The sequence below is a fragment of the Mytilus edulis genome, chromosome 10 (genome assembly GCF_963676685.1).
Source record: "Mytilus edulis chromosome 10, xbMytEdul2.2, whole genome shotgun sequence".
In the NCBI taxonomy this organism is placed as follows: Eukaryota; Metazoa; Mollusca; class Bivalvia; order Mytilida; family Mytilidae; genus Mytilus; species Mytilus edulis.
Window position 1 is genome coordinate 40395774 of NC_092353.1, and position 26277 is coordinate 40422050.

A 26277-nucleotide genomic window follows, 5' to 3' on the forward strand; every position below is an offset into this window, starting at 1 on the left:
CATCAATTCTAATGCAACAACGTTTGTAACGTTCATTTTGATTGGATAACGTCACTTTCTTACATGGCATCAATTGACAATTGATGCTATGGGACGTACGCGCAAGCGCAGACGGCATATGACAGATTTTAAATACATGTTTTAACGCTGTTTTCTGTCAGTTTCATTAGAATGGAGATAACAATATTGTATTTTAAGCTCCGATGGCATCAATTTGGGATTTGATGGTCGCAAATACCCGTTTACTGTCTCCTCTAACGCGTCGCCAGTGAACTTAATTTGCGACCATCAAATCCCCAATTGATGCCGTCGGAGCTTAAAATACAATACAGTTATCTCCTAAGACAAATGATGTCTACCATAAATTCAGAGCACACGAATTAAACTTACTCGGAAATACCAGTGAATAATTTAACAGTTTGATTAAGTATATTGTATCCTCGATACAGCGCGAAAATAACTAACTGACGAATGAAGCAACGGTTGCATAAAGTGGCAGAATAAATCTTTATTTTGGTAATGATGTTATCCTTCATTGCCACTATGTTTGATGTTAACAAAACTTTAGTTCATAAAGCTACTCAATTATTTTTAACAATTTTTTCTCAGGTTTTTAATTCGAATACTGTAAATTAGGAAATTACTGCTCGGGTTTTATCATCGCGTAAAATGGGACTACTTAAGGAACACAATAACGACAACAGATATCAAATATATATCTATATTTAAGCTTTTTCTAAAATCGTAATAATAAAACTAGCATTTTTGTTTAATGTTTTATAAATTGCAGGCAATAATTATTGGTTTATAGTATTACGTGCCCCCACTGTTATACAGTATAACAGGGCATAGGAATGAAAGTGGATCTAAAAATAAACGGTTGCAATATGTGAAACAGGATCAGACTACCCTTCCAAAGATTTTCAGTTTTTCCCCGGTTTTTGGTTGGGTTCTTGTTTTAGTTTCTATGTTGTATTTTACATATTTAATTTTTATAGTTATGACTTAGTAATTTTAGTTTCTCTTTTTAAATCTATCGATTGCATCTCTAATAGAAAATGCCGAAAACCACTTAACATTCAAAGAGATACTTCAGCGAGAAGACTTTAGTGAGCACAGTTCCTGAAGAAATCCCACTATATGAACGAAAATGTATATAATCAAAAGCTATAATCATGATAATGCACCAATTATATACTATTTGCTGCGCTGTCCCTTACGGGAGGCATTTTATTTTTAATGTTCATCATAAATAAAGTTATTCCGACATATTTAATTGTATAATGCTTGATTAGTGTATTCAGTAAGGGTTGAAATAATAGTCGTTACTTTTTTTAACAGATTTATGTAAATTGATGTTTCATGTTATAATCGAGATGATATTTTCAGCTTCAGAAAATTTAAATAAATATATATGGAGTGAGTGAGTTCTTAAAATCATAAAGACACTAAAATTTATACAGGGCAACTCAACTCATTCAAATTTCTTTGTTTTCGGGATTTCGTTTTCATGTCCTGCATGTTTGTTTTCAAGAGTATGAATTATTCTAAAAACTATAGATGTTCTTATCCCAGACATAGATGACCTAAGCCGTATTTGGCACACCTTTTTGTAATTTAGGGTCATCAATGCACTTCGACTTTATACGTGTTTGGCTTTTTTCCTACTGTGATCAGAGAGTCACTAATAAGTCTTTTGAAGACGAAACGCGTGTTTGGGATATCAAATTATAAGCCTGGTAACTTTGATAACAATTATGTAATAATATAAATTAACTAAATTTAATTAGTTTATTCAATTTAATTGTAATTCTTTATTAGTTGTACAAAACCGTTGGTAAAATCGAATGAGATACTAAATTTCTCAAATTTTCTTTTTTAAATCGGAATGTTTGTTGAGTGATTTTGACATCTCATGTTCAGTTGTTTAGACAACATGCATGCCAGTCTTCAATCTGTGTACACTAGACTACACTTCTACAAAAGAATCATCAGTCTAAACTGGTGGGAAAGTCGTCTCCCGCGAGATATCTCGACATCCCTGCTCAAATCGAATTGTTTACAAATTCATAATGTAAAATCTAGTTTCTGCAAAAACATTAATATAGTATTATCATCCCTTTTAAAGGACATGGTAGATATCTTTTACGGTGGCAATTAGTCGCGGAGGGTATTAAGCACTCCATTTGTATATCGGTACAAAAATGATTCATAACGAATACTGTTTTAAACGTTGAAATATAAGTCTTCGCTTTTTTAACAGATTGATGTTAATTGATTTTTCATGTAATAATCAATGTGGTTTTTTTTCAGCTTCAAAAATTTTGAATTAATATATGGAGTAAGAAGTTCTTAAAATCATAAAAACACTCAATTAAATGTAATGTTCAGTTATTTAGACAACATGCATGCCAGTCTTTAATCGGTGTACACTAGACTACACTTCTACAAAAGAATCATCAGTCTAAACTGGTGGGAAAGTCGTCTCCCGCGATATATCTCGACATATCTGCTTAAATCGATTTGTTTACAAATTCATAATGTAAAATCCATTTTATGCAAACACATTAATATAGTATTATCATCCCATTTTAAGGACGTGGAGAATACCATTTAAGGAGGATAATAGTCACTGAGGGAGTCAAGCACTCCAATAGTATATTGGTACTAGAATGATTCATAACAAATACTGTGTTTTAAAATTTAAAAAAAAGACATAAGTTGACAAAGGTGACCCGGTATAAATTTTGCTAAGAGCTTTATGTTCCATATTCTCATATTGCTCTTTGCGAGTTTCGGTTTGAACTGATGCTTCCTTAACTTTCAAAATATTGGCTTTGATTGTTCCTGTTGATGATAAAATCGGAAGAATGTTTCGAATGCATGCAATCTATGAAGTATTGTGTTCATTTTAACTTATATGTAAACCCCCGGTATGTAAACAAATTTAATACAATTTATTGTAGATATCATTACGTCCTCCAAAGTACAAAACAAAACAATAAATCTATAATCGTGTAAATAAAATAAAACAGCAAAATCTGTCTGCTGTTATTGGAGTTAAGTATTGCATGACGATGATATTTCATTACAGCGTAAAACTGATGTATAATTATAACATTTATATCATAACTTGCCTTGTGACTTACAAATTTCCTCTTTAAAAAAATTATAGAGCGTGTACAAGAATATAACTTAAAAATATTTCTGAATGGAACAGCAAAAATAGTCTGTTATGTTGCCTATTGGAGTAACAAACTTAGTATTCCTATGTGTCTTTTACTTTGCTAGAGTATACATATATTTATAATTCTAGTTATTTTTCATTGTAGATACTTATCAAGAAGATATCAGATTTCGATCTTTGTTAATTCTGACGACTTTTGGTAATAGTTCAAATCATTCAAAATGCTTATAAAGAAAAATCTGAACAGCTTCCAGCAATTTAAACTTCATTGGTGACCCTATGCAGACATAGGGTAACTATTCTGGATTTTTACATCGACGTTTCCATGAATGACTCTTGTTACCATGTCTAACTCAACACTGGACCAGAGCACTGGTTTTCCTGTTATTTTAATAGTTTTTATTGTTTTGCAACAACTAGTATTCGTTACTGCTCTTTTTGGCAACAGTCTTGTAATATTTATATTCATCAGTAAACTTAAACTTAAAACCAATACAAACAAGTTTGTGGTTAATTTGGCAGTTGCAGACATGTTGACTGGAATAGTAGCAGGAATACAAATATTTTATTTTATGTATCCAAGTATCTCAAATAACATGACAGTTTGTTTTCTGCGATATCTGCTTATCAGTTACACGACACTGGTATCCCAATTGACAGTCTTGTTCGCAGTGTTAGACAGATACATTGCAATATGTCATCCGCATCAGTACGCAAAAGTTATAACAACGAATGTAACAATTATTTTGGCTCTGTTTCCATGGATATTCTGTTTATTTTTTGTTGTTCTCCCATTCTGGGGTTTGCACGTTTGGAGCCCTGGTTTTCCATGTGAATACTTATTTTTATTTCGTAGGGGTTTCTACTTGGCATCGTCACTTATTATGTATAGTTTCAGCATGATAACCTTTGTAATGTATATTTTGATACTAAAAGCGGCTTGGCGGTTTTATTCTAGAGTCGCACCAGTGAGTGATGGTTCTATGAACAATCAACAAACTGCGAAATCTAAGACCATGGATCGTGATGTGCGGAGTGCAAAAATTACAGGTATCGTAACGTTGGCATTTTCGTTTTGTTGGCTGCCATTTACGTCGTTTCAATTCCGGAAAGGGATCGGAATTGATCAAATCACGATTACAGAATTAAACGTTATGAACTGGTTAGTGTTTCTTGGCCTATTTAACAGTATAATAAATCCGTTTATTTATGCCTGGAAACGTCGGGACTTTACAAAAGAATGTACCAAAATCTTTAGGTGCTTTAAAGGTAATAATCAGCAACAAGAAGTTACACAGGCTACTTCCCAACCTTAGCGACATCCGATAGGGTATAGAATGAAAGTAGTTCAGTTTATCTATAGGAGTTTAATGTATAATGGTAGTTATGGAAATAATGTACCTAAGAGTCACTGAATATAGTTAGTGTGCTCGCTTATTTAATACTTATATATGGATGTTTTTACTACCTTGACTGGCTATACAGCCCTTGCATGGTCGGTATTAATAATTCACATCCTTGTTCGACTTCAATTTCATTGAAACAGTTTCATGAAAACGTAATATGTACAATATACAGAATATTTCTATGATCTGTTAAATTTTAAATCTAAACATCGACTCCATTGCAAACTATTGGAAAGAAAGCATCGTAACAATTGCGTGAGCTGCATGTTAAGGTCGAACTACTATATCTTTTTATTTTAAGAATGATGTAACGACTTGAGAACTCTGTAGCGGATACCTAGACATTTAGATTGTCGAAGATTATGTTTAGCTTGAAGAAACAACGACTTTTTATTATTTTTGTATACAACCGTTCTAAAATATTATTTTCTATGGATGATAATATGAAAATGTATGTAATGATAAAGCTATTTATTAAATTGTCTGTGATACTTATGATTGATTTGTTTTTCATGCTATTTATACTTTAGTTTGATTTATTCCCTTTATTTATGTTAAATAAATTTTTTAAAATATGATTGAGTCATTTTCCGAAAAGTGTTATTGCTTTTGACTCTCAAATTGTTTATTAGAACTTAGGAGCAACAATTCAAGGAGCGTGTGTTAATGAAATTTTTGCTTTTTGGAAGGAATGATTGTGATTTTGAGTTTTTGTAATTGGAGTTACATAAATTCACTGAATTGAGTAGAAGTGGACTAAACGTTTACTGGTTGGACATGTTTATTTAAATTGAATTATATATTAATCAAATAATAAGGCTTACAGTTGAAAAAAAGGTATGTGAATGATTCTGAGTATATTACTTGATCGACAGACTTGTCAACTTGGATATTCTTTACTCTATCTATGTCACTAGTGTTCGATGTCATTATAATACACCAAGTGGTCTAAGTAGTTACTACTGTACATACTAGCCAGTCAACACTTAGGTTGTGAGTTCGAACCCTGCTCGTGTGGGTGCACTCGACTCCAATCTTAATTGACTAGGATTGTCAGTTTTCCTATCGAAGGTCGGTGGTTTTCTCCGGGCACTCCGGCTTCCTCCACCAATAAAAACTAACCATCACGAAATAGCCCGAATGCTGTGCTTAAAAGTGGCATTTAAACACCATAAATCAAATCATTATAAAACATGCATATATGTTTATGCTAATCGATAACAGTAAAAAAAAAAGACGCAGATGGAAACGATTCAAAGAGACAATTCATGAGGATATGAACAAAGGCAAGATCAATATTTGCAATCTTAATTATGACTCCTTTAACTTGATCAACGAGTTTTTCTAAAACAAAAACGGCAAATTCAAACCTTAAAAAGGCCAATTTTTCATTAAACACACTTTTCTTAGGAACCAAGTCTAATGGTGGTAGGGTTGCGTTTCCCTCAGTTTTAGTTTGTTACCCCGATTTTGTTTTTTGTCCATGGATTTATGAGTTTGAACAGCAGTATACACTGTTGCCTTTATTTATGCTTCCCCTAAATTCTAAAACAGACTGAAGATATAACGGTACATTATATATCTTAAAATATATCAAAATATATATCACAGGTAATTTGACCTTTCGTGACCTTAAACGCAAATAAAGGCAACAGTAGTATACCGCTGCATAAATCGATTGAGAAAAAAAAAATCCGGGTTACAAACTAAAACTGAGGGAAACACATCAAATATAACAGGAGAACAAGCGTTAGCCTTTCAAAAAGGCTATTCGACTCCTCACTTATGAAAATGGAAAGTGCTCTCGCTTTGTAGATTAATTCATTTACTAGAATATAGCCACGTGCATCAATCAACAAATTTAACCACACACGTGAGGTCACACGCTATGAAGTATTATCGTTTAACGTTTTTGTTTACTCCAGAAGATTCGACTATTTATAGATAAAGGTTACCTGTGTAAAATCTAATTGCTAAAGAGGACAAATCCGATACTCTACGGGATTGAAGGACATTTACTTGGTTTGGATTGTCCTAACCAATCAACAAACTTTGATTATTCACGTCTCGTAATATCTTCCAATCAGGTAGCAAAAATAATTCACGCACTAACTGTCCATCGTGCAATTCTTAATCTCGACTCCTAGGAGTCGAGAACTACGACACAACAGAAACACAACATTGAATTGTAACATACACAGAAACGAACTATAATATAACAATGGCCATTTTCCTGAATTTGTACAGGACATTTTAAGAAAAAATAATTGGTGGGTTGAACCTGGTTTTGTGGCATGCCAAAACCTCCCGCTTTTATGGCAATGTTAAATATAACATTAAAATGACGACATTACATGACAGGACTGCAATACAAATAAATGGAATGGGAGAACATATAGGACAGAGAAACACACGAATAATAGCTAACAAAAAGTTCTAGGTTTAAAATGTTAAAAGCCAGACGCGCGTTTCGTCCACACAAGACTGACCACTGACGCACAGATGAAAAAAGTTCGAAAGCCAAAAAAAAACACAAAGTTGAAGAGAATTGAGAAAAAAAAGTTCCAAAAGGTAATGACTAATACGGCTAGGGTTTTCTGCCTGGGATAAATGAAGGCAACAGTACATTTTTAGTATACTCCTGTTCGAAATTCATAAACAGTGTACACCCCTTTATCCCAGTGACTACAACATTTATCCATTCCCGATACTTTTACTTTTTTTATAGAAGAAAAGTCATATTGTATTTCACGTTAGAGTACCCTGGGCCATACGCATTTGACATGACAATAACATCAATAACGCAAGATTAAAACAAATCACATTAAAAAAAATCAAATAATGTAAAATAAATTTAAGCAAATATATTAGCAGTTCAAGCTTTAATTAAACACAATGCTAGTGTTGCTCGTTTTGGGGTTTCTCTGGTTCCGAAAGTCCAGCATTACATAGTCAATCCAGTGTCAGCATCAAGTAACAGATCAATATGGTCCCTCAGATACAGCTGACTCCAAAGGATGCCAACTTAAAAACTTACTAACTGACTAAATTACTATACATGGCAATGTATTTGTCCTGTAGATATTAAATGCATAAAATGAAGCAGCGTATAGTTTTGGACGATGCCATTATGGTAAAACACCATTTTTATTCATATATAAAACGCATTAAGTAGTTATTGAGTATATCTCTTTCATTGTAATTTATTGTTATAACAGTGCACTATGTATCTGACGTTCAAATCAACAGATATATTCAGTTATACTGAAGATATGCAAAAAGAAGATAACCATAAGTAAGATCTTTAGTCTATACAACAAATAATTTCAATCATATCAACATTTTTCTACACTATATAGACAAACGTTGATCTTGTCTTTTTTGGAATATAAACTATGCCATTTGTTTTCTCTTTGTCTTATATTTTTCAAATTGTCGAATACCTTGCGGTGAAATGTACCTGTTTACACCTTGTAATATGTTTTTGTTGTATAGTTGTCTCATTGGAAGTCATGTCGTATCTCATCAGATTGGTATGTACGAAATCAACACAAAAGCAAAACATTAAAGCATTGAATCTTCTCAAAACCATTTTCATTCCATCGTGTACTTGATAGTAAGACGATCACACTGTTGATGACATTTTCCTTTTGTAATAATCCTTTTAATACATAGTTATCTATCAACTATCTCAACCGCAAAGCTTAAATTGAAAGATTGTCGATGTAACCTTATGTAAATTAAAGACTGCTAATCATTTGTTCTTTAATCTTAACTTTGATTTTCTTTGAATTTAAAAAGGTGTAGATATAATTTCCACATCAGTCGTTAATGATATATTCAAAGATATGCCTTAAAGGGTCTTATTATCTATTACGCTGTTGCATTGACGACTTCATTTATATGGATGAATTCTAATAATCACTACAATCTACATCAATGATCTTATTCAAACATATTTAAGATCCCTTTGATCTATTCTTTTAAAACCCTATCATTACCCTTTTTTCTGAAGTCACATTTTAGTCATTAATGAAATATATATATTAGTATTCTTAAAAATGTATTTGTGTTCATCAAAACTATATTATGTAACATTCAATTCCTTGATTAAATTAAAGGTTGGTTTAAATTTAAAGTCATCAAATGCATCTGAATTCGGAAGATGATGTTTTAAATAAAGGCAACAGTAGTATACCGCTGTTCAAAACTCATAAATCCATGGACAAAAAACAAAATCGGGGTAACAAACTAAAACCGAAGGAAACGCATTAAATATAAGAGGAGAACAACGACACAACACTAAAACGTAACACACACAGAAACGGACCAAGCATCAGGCAAAATCCCACGAGAATAACAAATATAACATCAAAACCAAATACATGAATTTGGGATAGACAAGTACCGTGACACGTCTTATCGCAATGTGAAATTACACTAAAAAATAAGAGAAAACAAACGACGCAACGTTAAAATGTAAATGTTTATTTTTATTCCTTATTGTTTGAGAAATATTATATCAATCTATCACACTGCTTTTATGACATAAATCTGTCAGAAATGGTCTCGGTTTATTTTTAATTTTTAAACGTTATGTCGGATATTAGTATCCAGAATTTTACAATGCCGTTACTTCAACGATTCGTAAATGAAGAATGAATAAAACGTTTTCCTTTGCCCTTCTTGATTATATTTTTTGTTTTGCTATGCATGTATTTTCTGTCATGGATAGATACCTCATACTATTGTTTGGAATTTGTATGGTCACTTGGTTAACTGATTTATTGTTAGTGTTAAACGCCATTTCAATAATCTTGACCCTAGTTTTGGCCAGAATTTATTGCTAAATGTCGCTAGAGTTTCCAAAGAGAACCTTCATTAAAAGAATTTACAATCAGAGTCAATTTATATCGATGTTGAACGCATCTTGCCTCAAGTGGGATTATAACTCATAACCTGAGTGTTGGTGGACTTAAACTGGAGGTAGTATAGATCTAAGAAATAGTATGCATATCGTGATATTAACAAATTCTTTGCATTTTAACAATCATTATTATTATGAGAGACTCAAATGGTCAATTTGATCTGCTAGCATCATTTGGTATTTATCTTCAGTCGCATATGTCTACACTTCATTGGCTTTTCAGTTCAATATACACTAATCATTCCATTTCAGTCGTGCGAAAACATAACCAGACAAACCAAATATCTACTTTGTAAGTTAATTTTCAAACATTATCACCTTTTGAAAATTCAAGTAATTGTAAAACTGTATGTAAAGGATCATAACAAAACAACAATTCACTGTAATGGTGATAAAATACCAATGATAATACATAAACTGTCTCAGATAAATGACAGAAAAATACGGACCAAGAACATTTATTGATTACGAAAACAATAAAACCACACTGCACGTTACACAATCATCAAAAAATATTTATGTAGAAGCATGCAGATGTAACAGTATCAACAATCGAACAAACTATGAACAAGTTTTTAAGTGTGCTGTGGATTTTTTCTAGGTATTGATGCTAAAAGGTTGATACTAAATGTTTAAGGTTTACTCGTTATTTTATCTACTCGCATAACTTAATATCGCTTCAGTATATATCTAGGCTAAACAGTTTAATACTAGCATTGGCTATCACAAAACTATTCCATGACCTAAGTTGCATATTAACTTTGAATGTTGATCCATTTATGTAATGCTTCGAAAGATTACTTCTCAAGACATCATTCTTTAGTATTATTTAAAAATAAAAAATAAACCGAGACCATTTCTGACAGATTTATGTCATAAAAGCAGTGTGATAGATTGATATAATATTTCTCAAACAATAAGGAATCAAAATAAACATTTACATGTACTAGTTATTCTTGAGTTTGAGTGTATGATTAGGTTCATTTTGAAATTGTTGTTGAGCAGTAATAGATTGTCTCCTTGTGAAGTTCATTTAATTAAAAGTAAATTCTATTGAAATGTGACCAATTTTGTGATATAACAAATATTCATTAAATATCACACTATGATATACAAATTCAATTTGTATTGGAAGATGTTAACAAATTGTGAAAAAGAAATACTGGAATAAAAGTTCCTGACTTAACTAAGGCGTATTCCAAACTATCTTGAAAACAAATGAGTCCACATTATGCATTGTCATGCATATAATGCAATCGAATGGTGTCATATGAAATATAAACATTTGTTTCAACGCGATACAAAATTATTTTGTTCCATTTGAACTGGTAAATGAAATTAATGGATTTGATCACGTAACACTTATATTACCGATCGTATTTGTGTTAATGCACGACATCATTTTTTTCATAGAAGCGTGTCTGCCCACAGTATGACAAGTTTTTTTTTAAAGAAATTTGAAGCAATATTTGCCTTGCCTTCGTCATAAGTACGAATGGAAAGAGATCATAAAGATTGTGGCAATTATTCTGTGCATGTTTATACTATTTAAGTTTTGTTATTCATTTTGTATCAACATGCCTTAGTTGATTTATTTTTCATTGCATTTATTATTCCATTAATCGGAGTTCTTAGTGCGAGCATTTATTCATTACATGATTAACTGCAGTAGCGTGCTGTTAAAATTAAAACAAACATATAAATAAATCATTAATGTTAAATAAGCACATTTGTATAACACTAGAAAGGCAAATGATAACAGCAATTACTAGTAGCGCAGTTATATCGAAATGACTGCTCGAAGTCGAAAAACTGATGTTGTTAGATTGATCCTTGGAACATTGCAACATGCAACCAGATTTAATAATGATTGACAAGTATTGCAAGTGTTCATGCCAAAGTGCGATCAATCAAAACTGACTGCCAACAAAAAGCAAAGAGTACTGAAAGTGGTTTTTTAACACCAACAATAGATGAATCCATTGAAATATTTTTCCTGGAAAAAATGTTTCAAGAAAAAGAAATGGTTTGACATCGTCCCTAGACATACAAAACAATTCAAGTAAGACACACAACAGCAAACATCGCATAGTCTAATCGTGTAGGTATAGGTAACAACATGTAGTTGGATTAAAAATGTGTGATGATCAAACAAACTTCCGTTGTCTATGGGCTTGTTTTATCTAGAAATAGTTCTATTTGTTTATTACAATCTTAGTAATATGCATACAATGACACAGGAGAACAGGAGAGGAAGTTGTTGCGCATCTATAACACTCTTTAATGTTAACGTTGTCATGTCCATTATAACTTTAAACAAAGAGGTTACGGTCTGGCTTAAAATGCTAAAAGTTACTGACCTTTTTAAAACCTTTTTACAACAAAAATACTGGAGTCATGATTTGGTATGCCAGACATGCGCTTCTTCTACACAATAGATTAAGAACGATAATGAGGAATGTGTCTAAGAGACAACAACCCGTCTAAAGAGAAATGGTCTTCGAATCAAAAAGGGCGTAAGACAAAATCAAATACGAGGTTGAAGGCAATGAAAATAAACCAAAATTACGCAATCTTGTGCTAAACATGGCTTAGAAATCTATATCAGGGTAAGGAAAAGTCTTATTGTTTCCAATAATTCAACATTTAATAAACAATAGATATACATCAAATGAGCACGTCCAAAATAATGGGCTATTCTCAGTAACGAGACAGTGACATCGACTCGGTTGTTGTAAAATTTCAAAAACATGACATAGATACCAGATTTATAATGTATTTAACCAGGTGCGCGTCTCGTCTACATAATACTTATCAGTGGTGCTAAAATGACAATAGGTAAAACTAAATACGAAGTTGAACGGCATTAAAAACAACAATTACAAAAAGCTGTGTTAAAAACGGACGAGTCAATACACAAGATAAATGTCTGGGGACTGCATAATCCTAGTTGTTATTTTTCTTCAAATAGTTTAACATTTAGAAGCAATCAATATGCAAAAAATAAACATATCAATTATATTTATATTTGATGTCAACACAATTATCTTCGGGGACGAATTAAACGTCTATCAGTAGATGCCAGAATAAACAAAATCATCAGTATAGCTTTTAAGGTTAATAGTGTTTAAGAAATCAAGTACATTAGATCACAGATATAGCAGGGTGATATAAAAAATCTGCCTGGATGTCCTGTGCAACTACTAAAATGGGAGGGGACGCAATGTTCAGAAAAGGTGGAATGTTAAAAATAAACCATAGACGAAATTTCTATCAGCATTTGAATTTGATTGTAGTGAAATCTGTATCATAACAATGCATATCTATAACCATGTCTGCATCATATCATGATTTTCTTTGAGAATTTGATTGCTTGTTAGTTTCAGGACCACTAGTGAAATGTATATATATCTTTTTCATTCACTTTAAAGTGAAGCTCCTAGATTGAAGGTTCCTAGCGTAGTTATTAAGTCATCTAAACTAAAACTTCACGGGTACCATTGCGACTTGGTAGACTGTGACATAATAAATGTACAATTAACGACAATTGTCGTTTCAACAACTTTTTTCCTTGTTCTCGTGTGTCTTCAACTGCGTTTTTTTTGTATTTAACTCGTCATTAGCGGCACCCTGTCTGTTTTTTCTTGAACGATATTTATAGATTATCGGTGATCATCTCAACGAGATTGATTTTCTCGCTTGAGCCGGGACGGCGACAGCGAGAAAGTCAATCGAGTTGAGATGAACAATAATAATCTATTTATCGCTATTTTACCTATGACGACGTTGTCAATTTCATGTCAATTTAGTTAGCAACGCCACGTGCATGCTTAGTTTCTAGCGTTAATTATCCATCTCAAGCGAGTAGAATGATATGAAAATTATCACAAAAAAAAAGGAAAGGAAAAATGCACAAATTAGCGATAATTGCTATTCTTTCTTTGTGCGGTTTACATGCTTATACTGTTAGGTATAAAAAAAAAAAAGAAGATGTGGTATGATTGCCAATGAGACAACTCTCCACAAGAGTCTAAAATGACACAGAAATTAACAACTATAAGTCACCGTACGGCATTTCAACAATGAGAAAAGCCCATACCGCATAGTCAGCTATAAAAGGCCTCGATATGACAAAGTAAAACAATTCAAACGAGAAAACTAACGGCCTTATTTAAATAAAAACAAAATGAACGAAAAACAGATATGTAACGTGTTTTGTGAGCTGTTGTTTGTATGTTCCACTGTTTTCTGATGTTAATGCAGTTGTCTAGGCTTCTTTCGTCTTTCGTTTTCCTTATATTGTATTGTCCCTGATACACTCTTCCCATATATTGCATTTCGCCAAATGATCAACTATTTTTTTCTAGTATAATTAAAGGCAACAGTAGTATACCGCTGTTCAAAACTCATAAATCCATGGACAAAAAACAAAATCGGGATAACAAACTAAAACCGAGGGAAACGCATTAAATATAAGAGGAGAACAACGACATAACACTAAAATGTAACACATATAGACAAAATCCCACGAGAATAACAAATATAACATATATATATAACATCAAAACCAAATACATGAATTTGGGATAGACAAGTACCGTGACACGTCTTATCGCAATGTGAATTTACACTCAAAAATAAGAGAAAACAAACGACACAACGTTATAATGTAATACACACAGAAACGAACTATAATATAGCAATGACCATATTCCTGACTTGGTACAGGGCATTTTTAAAGGAAAAAATGGTGGGTTGAACCTGGTTTTGTGGCATGCCAAACCTCGCACTTTTATGGCCATGTGAAATATAACATCAAAATGACAACACAGGACTACAATATAAATAAATTGGAGAACACAATTGACAAAGAATCACACGAACAACAGCCAACAAAAGGCAACAAGTTCAAAATTTTAATACGCCAGAAGTGTATTTTGTCCACACAAGACCTATGTGTGACGCACATATACAAAAGTTTGAAAGCCGAAACGAGTACAAAGTTGAACAACATCGAGTATTTGTATTTGTGTTCAAAATGGGAATGTTGTTGGTAGAGTAATGCAGTTAAGTCATATAAAAGTTGACAAAGAGAAAGCTGCCTCAATATAGATTTTTCTGCTAAATAAAGTAAAATAACTAAAGATACCGATTTCTCAAGGAAAATTCAAATCTCAATATCAAAAGCTCAAACACATCTTCGAATGGAAACAACTGTTCATATTCCTTTAGCATAATATTTTGGATTTTTTGGGTCATCGATGCTCTTCCATTTTGTACTTGTTTGGCTTTATAACTCTTTCTATCTAAGCGTCACTGATGAGTCTTATGAAGACGAAACGCGTGTCTCGTGTATTACATTGTAAGCCTGGTACCTTTGATAACTATTCCTAACTTGTTACGGATATTTCCGTGTGCAGTAAATAGTGGATTAATCTTGACTTCATAGCTAGCGAAACCTTTTAAACGTCCATATGTTCCTCTAGATAAACATTGTCAGTTATTAGTAATAAATAAAATGTATATCGTTCGTCGACTTCAAAATAACATAACTACTACCTTATTGCTACACTGTCCGATACAATAGTTTTTTTAAAAGAGATTTGGTAAGTCAAAAGTTTGAAGGAAACATAACATTAGTTGATTGTAAAACACAAAATAAACCCGATAGATTGATTTTTAGTGTGAGATGTTTAAGTTATTAATATTGTGAAATATCAACTGCAACATAATTATGAAACTCATTTTATTTTATTTAACTCATGCATTTCACTCACTCCTCAAAACGAATCATTTGCAAACTAATTCGGATCTTTAATATTGGATATAGGTACTGAAAGAACCTATTTAAAATTTGCGTAACAGAAAAATTAAATTCTGATTGTATATAGCATATATTGGCCTGCCTCTATAATAACTGTACTGTAATACTTTAGACTAAAAATCTAATTACTTCTTACGTTGCAGTATGATTAAAAGCTTACCAATTTTAAACGTCAAAACCTACAAATGAAATAGCATTAGTGAAAAAATATAACATACAGTGTTTGATTGTGTCAATAATTTATTGATCATTATTTTTATTTAATATCATTATGATTGTTTTAGTCTTGTCTATAGCATATACATATTAATCACATTTGAATAAATAATTAATAGTGAACAATTTAAAATGAATATTGCATGCATGTTCTCATTGTTTAAATTAGATTCAAGTATTGTTTTATTCAACAATAAAGTCCGAAAGATAAATTATAAATATTAAATGGTTGTCCCATATTTACTTTTACTATTAGACTTGATGTTCCAAACATTTTTTAAAAGTCCAAGACTGAGAACACGAAAAAGCAAGAATTAATTTAATTCCACAATTGAGGCCGAAAGACAAATTATAAATAGTTATCCCCTTTTAACTTTTATTATTGGACATGATATTCCAAACACATTTAATAATAAGTGGCACTGTAGTATTACTCGATTTATTTCATTTGACTGGGTGGAGTTTAACCGGTTCGCTCATAATAAACCAGTCCATCTATAAATAGGTGTTTTATGATACACTCATCAGTGTAGTCACGGCCGACACTCGGCTAACCGAGAGATTGGTCGGTTAATCTATATTGAGTATGCGGCTATATGGGCGATTGGTCTGTTAATCGGGTTGGTTATACGTCTGTTAAGAGTAAAACGTTTAATTCAATGTTAAACTGTACCCTTCTGTAGCCATTTTTGTACGAATTTTTTAAACATCAATTGTATCAAAACTACAGATATAATGAATAATAGAGACAGGCCTTTTTGAACATATACTAGGGGGAACCTTGATGCAAAGCATTATTATTTACTGTTGCATTGCATTTAATAGAAAAAGAGTACTTTGTGGCAAAAAAAACAAGATTATTATAGAAAATCCACAGCCTTTAATAAAGAGATTTTTGTTATAAAAATTGAAACATAGATTACTCACTTGCTTTTCTATGATGTGCTAGTGTTTATTTTTTACAAAAAGTTCTAACCAACCTGTCAATTCCAAAATACCTCGTGCAGAGTAACTAAAGTCGAGCGCACCCTAAAAGGTCTAATTGATTTGGTCCATATTCTTATTTGTTCTAACCAATAACTACATTAATAAACTTGTTTTAAGGAAATCAATGCTAGCACTGCATTCATTAATCCTATATATATCAGTCATCAAATTGCCAAATATGATAGAACAAGGATGAAGACGGTGGATTTTCTATAAAATTTCCATATGTTTAGCATTGAAGCAACACAAGGGTACATAATCCTTAAATATACAGATTGTTGGCATGTTATCAGAACCAAATCAAAAGAAGAAAAGTATCTGACAAAATGATATCTATCATAGAACATTTTGCACTTGTAAAAAAAATTCTTAGTCTGCACGGTTTTCATTAAAACTAAAAGGCGTCGCACAAGTATATAGTATTTATGATTATACGCATAGTAATTTTTTTAATAAAAGGGGAAACAAACAAATTTAGATATCATTTAAAGGACAAAAAATAGTACTGTGGTTCTAAAAAATAATTTGACATTAGTAAATATTTCATAATTGTAAAATAACGTGAATAATACAACGTTTTAGTGAAAATTATGGGAAAAAAGTCTGTTAATGGGTTGGACAATTGAAATTATGTCAGTTAAGAGTTATTTAGCCACGACAATAATTTTGCTACCTTTATATTTTCCCCATGAAAATTTAAGAATGAGATGTTCCTGAGTAAACAAAAATGACAATACGGTGCCACAGTATCCTAGAAAGAGCATTTTTATTTTGACTTTCTTTGCATGTTATTGAAGGGTGTGTCACTTCAATATAGCGTGATATGGATTGGCCTCTGGAATATGCATGAATGTTTTATTGAAGTTTTCAATCAGCCTTAATTTGTGTGTCTGTTCGAAGTAGCACGTTCTCAATTCCGACTGAAAGTGTCTTTCTAATACAACACAGGGTACCATATAACGTGTTCTCGTTCACATATGAACAAGATATTTGTCACTGGACGTTAAACCCTAATTCATCAGCATCATCCAATTGGTTCTTTTCTTCTGTTACTTAATCATATGTTGTTTACAAATCACTCTAAAGAAGTAAACGGAAAGGAGTGAATGCAGCTACATTTGGTTATTTTAAGTTTCAATTCATTTTATTCCGTTTAGTTTTACATAAGTGCAGAGGAGAACTACAGTTGTCTATGGTGGCCGGTGATGTCCATTTCGCGTTTTTCGCGATTTCGCCTTTCATATTCTATAGGGCGAAAAGGCGAAATCGCGAAAAGGCGAAATCGCGAAGTCGAAAACGAGAAATCGGTTTCGCGTTTTCGTGTTTTCGCCATAGAGGATATGTTAGGCGAAAACGCTAAAGCGCTAAAACGCAAAATGGCATTAACCTGCCACCATGTAAACTTCTAGAATTTGTCACCAATATAAGTACATATCAATCCGTTACTGTTTCAAAAGCCATCGGTGTTTCATGTGTTTATTCTTAAACAAGTATTATTTTTCTCTCATTTTTAGCAATGTATCACTCTCTACTGTCCTTATATATTATTCTATATTCTGCGTTTCCATCCAGATTCTCGTGTATACCTTGAGGGTCCGGATTGGGGCTATTATTTCTGTATTCTTTAAATTGCTATGTCATTTTTTTCTACATTTTATTTATCTCACTCATTATTCTTTCTTATTTTTCATATTTTATCATCCAAATATATTTTACTTACTGATGTTTAGTTATAGCACGACGTTTATCTCTGATTTATATACTGGTTACCAATGTAGATGACAAATTTGTGTCATTCATGACATTAAACAGAATCAACATGATATATGCGATCATTCTTGGATGAAATTAATATTACTTTAATATTACACTTTTTGAAACCATTTGTATCAATTTTCAATTTCATGTGTTGTTTCCGTATATGTTATGTTTCATTGCTCATGTGTTGTTTTTGTATATTATAGCCGCTCGTCTTGAGCCTACTCATTTGATCCGATAACACCCCATATAGCAATAAAATTATACTTGTATTGCTATTCATAACTCTTAACAGACCAATTAACAGACCGGGTTTTATACATCCGACCCATTAACAGACCAGGTTTTAAATAAAGATTGATTTACCAAAATACAGATTTTCGTGTAGATTTTTAACACAATGATATCAATATGGTTAACAAACATAATGCCTTTTTTTTCGATGTTCAAAATATTGAATGCAAGTAAATTTAACCAATGTGTCATTTTGTGTACATTTTATTTGTGTAAAATGTGTATAAATTTATTGATGAGTAACCCGTGTTTTCATTTTATAGATCGTACATCGAAGATAGAAAAATAATAATTACACCACTGAATTCAGTACATTGAATTGTTTTGTTAGACATGAATACTTTTTATGATGAAAATATATTTAGAAAGTTATACAATGAAACATACTGAACTTGATTTTCTCGATAACGCCTGATTAACAGACTTTAGCCAACCCGATTAACAGACCAACCGCCGATATAGCCGCATACTCAATATAGATTAACCGACCAATCTCTCGGTTAGCCGAGTGTCGGCCGTGGTAGTGTCCAGTCATTGTTTTGTTAATTCCTTTGATGACACTCATAGGTGATTATAAATCAGTAATAATTATAACGGTAATCATCCTTATCACACAAATCTTCAAATAGACTGTCCCTATGCAAATTAAAACGTAAGCTCCGGCCGATCAGTTGAAATAATATTGGTAATATCCTCCTTGTACCCTTCGACAGACGTTTCATGTGCTTAATTCAAGAGTCAGTCACATTGTTGAACAGTTTAATTAGCTTCAATAGCTGTCGGCAAAAAATGTTTAGTTTTGCTGTCAAGTACTTGATAACAATGAATGATTGTTATATTTAGGTTAGTAGTAAATTAGTCACAACATGTTTGCTTATTAAACTAAATACTACAGGATGCCAATACTGAACAACGCAATTTTAACCCAAATCTTGAATCAATAATTAAAATAAAACACTGCGCAGAAGAAAAACATTGAAGAAAATAAATTATGAGAACCGCTTTACTTTCATTTCTAAACTAAAGAAAATACTGCAATCCTGTTTTAGAAAATAAAATAAAGATTTATCAAATATAATCTAAAACCTTTTCTACATCAAATGTATGCATTATCACGATCAGTTTGAAAACATCTACAACTGTTTTTGAAAATGAACCTCTCCAAATTAAAACAACAAAAACAAATAGACAACCGCACATTCATCATTTTTCGTGAGTCTCGCTGCTACATTATCATTACTAGAGTTTGGGGTTAAAAGAAAATTTTACTTTAATTTCAGAATGAGTAGTCATTTTAGATTATTAAAAGAATATTTGACACACTCTTAGAATGCAATATAGATCCAGAGGAATACGCAACATAATTGCCAAAAGGAAAATAAATAATAAAAAAAGACAAACAACTTTATAAAACAGTATACAGCGACTTAAGACTTCCTCCAATCAGATAAAACTTTGTTCATATTTGAGATGGTATGAAAGTCCCTACATCACAGGTGCTTTTTGTGAATTCATGTCATACTGTGGATTCATTTATTTTCGTGGGTACCAATTTTCGTGGTTTGAGGAAAACTTGCATATTCGTGGATATTTAATTTTGTGGTTTTGACAAAGTATGTATAGATTCCTTTAGAAAATTTGCAATTCGTTGAATATTTAAATTCGTGGTTTCCCGGTACCCACGAAATCCACGAAAATTGGTATTCAACGAATAATAATGAATCCACAGTATTCAGAAATAAGTCATAAACAAGGAAACGAATGGAATATGTTCTCGGCAAAAGGAGCATGGCAAGATCATATATGACTCATATATATACTTCGTTATAATTAACCGAGTCAAACAAAGAAACGACAGGAATATGCATTCGGCAAAAAGAATACAACAAGGTCATATGTGACACTTATCTTACCTCCTATATATTTGTAGAGATGTGATTAGTTAAATGACTACACGTGGTGACTATGTATATTTGAATATAGGGTTAGTTACCATACATGGTTAGTTACCATACATGGTTAGTTACCATATGAGGTTAGTAAGGAGTTACTTCCCTTTCAAAACAAAAAAGATAACACAACCCTTTATAAAAACAACACGGTGGTGAGGATAAATCTGAAATGATTCGACAGACGAAGACATTGATGACGAAAGGTTGAAATAAGTTCATATAACATAATCAAAGCTAACAAGTTGTTATGGTTGGCATAACGGAGTTACTTCCCTTTCAAAACAAAACAAAAAGAAATCTGAAAGAATTCAACAGACGAAGAAATGAACAAATTTCAAGCTAAAAAGTTGTTATTGTTGGCATTTGTTTTCTGTATCGACAAATGGAAGTAGGATCTTAATACTAAGTATTAAAGACTTGATCACTTTGATAGGCCGCTATTAAAAAAACACATGTGAAGATAGTCGGTAATATAAATTCGTTACACGATGTGCTAATGACCTGATACGATAAATATGGGGTCAGTAAATTTCATATGGTGATTCGATCTACGCTCTTACCCCATATGGTATTGACTGACCCCATATATACCGTATTAGGTCACTATAACACACCATGTAACTAATAATATACTCCATGATGATTAACCGATTGAAGAGGGTTTGTTGGTTCCGTTTTAAACGTAACTCTATAAATTACTGGGTTTGGAGTATACATCTCAGAGATAGCATCCAGAAACATAACTAACAGCTAACTGTAGTGCAGAATTTGGACTAAAGTGCAACACATTTGTATTTGTATGATTTAAATGCATAATAATTTCTAACACATATATACATGTGTATATAGATTTATTTTCATTACGGTGGTATTGTGTCTTAAACAATCTTTATGACTTTCGAACAGCGGTATACTACTGTTGTCTTTATTTAGTGTAAAACAAGTTAGTATGAATAATCAACATACTGTCAAAGTATAGTCTTACATTGAACCAGTATACTTTACAAATGGTGACTTGGATGGAGAGTTGTCTCATTGGCACTCTTATTACATCTTGTTATATCTATTTACACAAAAGACATGTTTTTGTAACACGAATAAAAATCCTAAATCAATGCAATAACCTAGAATGATCAAAGTAAAATTATTTAGTAAGTCAACTAAAGACATTAAATATGTTTCTTGCACGGATTACTTTGTTATTGTAAAATAAAAGTACACAAATTACGAGTTTATCAAAACAATCTAAATTAGAATATTCCAAGAACATTGACACATGAAACATGCGTAAGGCATTCGTGGCTTATCAATTCAACAATAATAAAGAAATATTGTTTGAAACAAATAGATCATTGATTGTATTTGAAAAAGACACAAACATAAAAACAAAATGATGAATCATTCATATTAGATAGCAATCTTATGTCGTCACATATTTCTCCAACGTAATATAAAATTTTAATTATTCTTTAGAAATTAAAGGCGTACAATCAATCTCTTTCAAGAATACAAATATCAATATATTTGCGTTTGAACAATTTGTAACAAAATCTGTAAAATGATTTGCATTATGTCTGTGAATTTTTATGATTTTAATTAATGGGTAAAACTGAAACTGGTCATTTGGGAATATATTTAGATAGTTAACTTTGAGAATTGTATTACTCTTTAAAAAAACTGAGCTTTTTATAAAATTTGGTAGTTATTGCGTGTATATAATGTTATTATGTTCAAAACTTTACGTCTTTTCAATAATGCTCTATAAAGATATATTTTTTGTTAAATAGGCAAATTAGGTAGTTGATTTCGGTAAAATTTATAGAACTTGTCAATTTCGTTTTAAATGATAAAATGTCGTATTAGTATGTGGCAATCATACTCAAAGCAAATCATCCAAAAAAAATATCAATATGGCAACATGGAATATATACTTAATTTGAAAATAAATATATTTAAAAATTTGCTGAATACTCATGATCCGTATGGCCATTATAAATGGAAATGAAATTGGCATTCACAGCCAGTAGTCAGCACTTTTTGTGCTGACATGAATTTTCATTGATATGGTTATATTTATAAATTAACTGTTTACAAAATTTCGAATTTTTGAAATACTAAGGCTTTTCTACCTCAGGCATAGATTACCTTAGGTGGATTTGGCAAAACTTTTAGGAATTTTGGTCCTCAATGCTCTTCAACTTCGTACTTTATTTGGCCTTTTTAACTTTTTTGGATTCGAGCGTCACTGATGAGTCTTTTGTAGAAGAAACGCGCGTCTGGCGTATATAAAATTTAGTCCTGGTATCTATGATGAGTTTATTTTCCCCACAAAAAAAATATTTGCCCCGCTTCTATTTTTAGGGAGTAAATTATTTTGACTTGCCAGATATATACCTAAAAATGTACTTGTCACGTTTGAATCCTCAGATAACTATTAATTTATATTATCAATAGATAAATAAACAAGAATGTGTCCAAAGTACACGGATGCCCCGTTCGCACTATCATTTTTCATGTTCAATGGACCGTGAAATTGGGTAAAAAATCTAATTTGGCATTAAAATTATAAAGATCATATCATATGGAACATGTCTACTAAGTTTCAAGTTGATTGGACTTCAACTTCATCAAAAACTACCTTGACCAAAAACTTTAACCTGAAACTCCCACTTTCATTTATTATGTTCAGTGGACCGTGAAATTGGCGTCAAAAGACTAATTTGGCTTTAAAATTAAAAAGATCATATCATAAGCAACAAGTGTACTAAGTTTCAAGTTGATTGGACTTCAGCTTCATCAAAAACTACCTTGACCAAAAACTTTAACCTGAACGGACGGACGCACAGACGGACGCACAGACGAACGGAGGCACAGACCAGAAAACATAATGCCCCTCTACTATCGTAGGTGGGTCATAAATTTTTTTTAAAAGAGTTCATATAACTCCCGGGCAAAAAATACTCTGTGGACACATTTTTGCGGGGCAAATCTATTACGTTTTGCAAACAAACCCCAATCCGTATCTTAATGTTACAAGTTATATTTCGACTTAAAAAGATTGTAGAGTTATGAAAATATTTTCCAGCAAAGTAATATATCACAAGAATTTTAAAGGAAGTTTGATTGATATGGTTATGGATAAATTAACTTATTCGAATTGATCAGCTGCTTGCAGATCTGTGAGTCTGAGTGGTTATATTTCTTTAAATGTTATTGGCTGATGAAGTACTTCATGACACAAAAATGTTTACTGTTAACTTACATTATAATTAAGGGGTACTCAATACTTTGACTAAAACAGTATAGGACTTTTTTAAGAGCTAATTCCCTGATCTGTTGTGCACCCTTTTAATTCAAGTATGTATTAATATGTGACCTGAAGGAAATAAAATTAGAAGATGGTTTGGTATCATCAGATCCAATTTCAGTTTTGAATAAACGGAAAAATGATTTTTCTTTAATGTTAAATGTAGAAAATTGTATACAGCCTACTGAAAATGTCGACTCTGAAGATCAAGATAAATGTGATTATTTATTGGATTGCGAAATTACAAGAGAGGAAATATTTAGTGTAATAAAAAAGGCTAAAAATGGGAAGTTACCAGTAGAAGTGTTGAAAAACCAAACTGCTTTATCATTTTTAGTTCGTATGTTTAATGTGTGTTACAATACGGGAAAGGTCCCTGTTCTATGGGCCAAAGATGTTATTGTACCAGTACCGAAATGTTCGTCGTCTGACCCCAGAGATCCTCTTTCATATCGTGGAATAACTTTAGCTCCAGCTACTTACAAGTTGTATTGTGGTGTTCTTGACTGTCGGTTGCGAGAAAAGTTTGATGCATCAGATATTATCCATGATGAGCAGAATGGTTTCCGAAAAGATCGTAACACCATTGATCACCTTTTGACTATAACTAGTATAATAGAGTCTAGAAAACTACGTAAACAGTCTACATATGCTGCTTGTATTGACTTTAAAAAGGCATACGATACTATAAATAGAGCATTGTTATTTAGCAAATTAGAGTTACTTGGTGTTAGTTCTAAAATGATAAAGGCATTAAAATCTTTGTATAATAATGTTCAGTCTTGTATTAAGTTGAATGGCATTTTATCTGACTGGTTCCCTGTTAATACTGGTTTGAAACAAGGGTGTATAATTTCACCATTATTGTTTAATTTTTTCATTAATGATTTAATTGATGAAGTCAAAAAGTTAAATGTTGGTATTAGCATAGGTGAAGAAAAAGTGTGTATAATGTTATATGCAGACGATGTAGTTTTCTTAACAGAAAGTGAAGGTGAATTACAAATCATTTTGAATACTTTAGAATGTTGGTGTGATAGAAACATGATAAAGGTTAATCTAGAAAAATCAAAAATTATGCATTTTAGAACAACTTCTGTGCCATGTACTAATTTTCGTTTTGTTTTTAATGGAAAATATGTTGATAAAGTATCAAATTATACATATTTAGGTTTATTATTAACCGAACATTTGAGTTGTGAGGATATGGCAAAAGCAGTTGCCAAATCTGCCAGTAGGGGATTAGGGTTACTAATAGCAAAATGTAAAGCTCATGGTGGTTTTCAATATGATGTATTTACAAATTTGTTCAATTCAATTGTATGGTCAGTGATTGACTATGGTGCCTCTATTTGGGGTTCTAAAGAATTTTCATGTATAAACGCTGTTAAACATAAGGCTATGAGATTTTGTATGGGAGTGGGTAGATATACCCCTAACTTAGCACTTTATGGAGATATGGGATGGAAACCATGTATTGTTAAACAATGGGCTTCCATATTTAGGACATGTTTTTCTTTGGAGTAATAATATCAGTTTTTATAAAGTAAAAAATTGGAACTGTAGAGTGAATACAAAGTTTAAAGAACTTGATCTAAATCAGTATTGTAATATTGAATGTATTTTGAGCAAGTCTGTTATTAAAGATATTGAAAACAAACTATTTATTATGTACCAAAATAATTGGCATTTAAATTTACTAGCTAATGAAAGCAGTAAATTACGTACTTACAGGTTATTTAAATCAAATTATTGTACAGAAAATATTTAAGTATTACTATGCCTGGTAAATATAGAAGTGCATATGCTAAATTTAGAGCAGGTGTTGCTCCGATTAAAATTGAAACAGTCAGATATGAAGGTATAGATGTAAATGAAAGGTTTTGTTTTAATTGTAGAAAAAATGATTTAAATATAATTGAAGATGAAAAACATGTTTTATTAAACTGCCCAGAATATGCAGATTTGCGAACGATATTTTTTAACAGTGTACTATGTAATATAGAAAGTAGTTTTAGTAATTTAAGTAATGAAGAAAAGTTTTTATTTATGTTTCATGACGATAGAGTTTGTTATTTTACAGCCAAAATCTGCCATGAAGTACTTTTTAAGAGAAAGTGTATTTTATACTCGTAATAAGTGTATATAATGTTGTTTGTTTTCTTTTGTATAATTGTTTTTATTAGTATGGTGTTTTATGCCAAGATATATTGATATATGTTATAGATGTAATATAAATGTATTTTAATCTGTGTTTTTACAGTCTCTCATAACTCTTTTTAGAGTGGCTCTTTTGTAAATTGTTAATATTATATTGTGTTTTATATCAAATGTTTTAAAGAGGTGAGACTCTAATAAATTGTTTGTTTGTTTGTTTGTTACATTCATTGGATTTAGCGTTCACACACACGTTTAAATT

General features: G+C 31.6%; 1 protein-coding gene across 1 annotated transcript; it reads left to right on the top strand.

The window, feature by feature from the left end:
- The first annotated feature begins 3336 nt into the window (after positions 1–3336).
- Positions 3337–5081, top strand: LOC139492427 (kappa-type opioid receptor-like). The gene has a single exon (XM_071280624.1). The coding sequence runs from the start codon at positions 3517–3519 to the stop codon at positions 4501–4503; it is 987 nt and encodes a 328-aa protein (XP_071136725.1). The 5' UTR covers positions 3337–3516; the 3' UTR covers positions 4504–5081.
- Positions 5082–26277: the final 21196 nt, after the last annotated feature.

Excerpts from the sequence above, each read along its gene's own strand:
- LOC139492427 (XM_071280624.1), top strand. The coding sequence starts at position 3,517 with ATGACTCTTGTTACCATGTCTAACTCAACACTGGACCAGAGCACTGGT.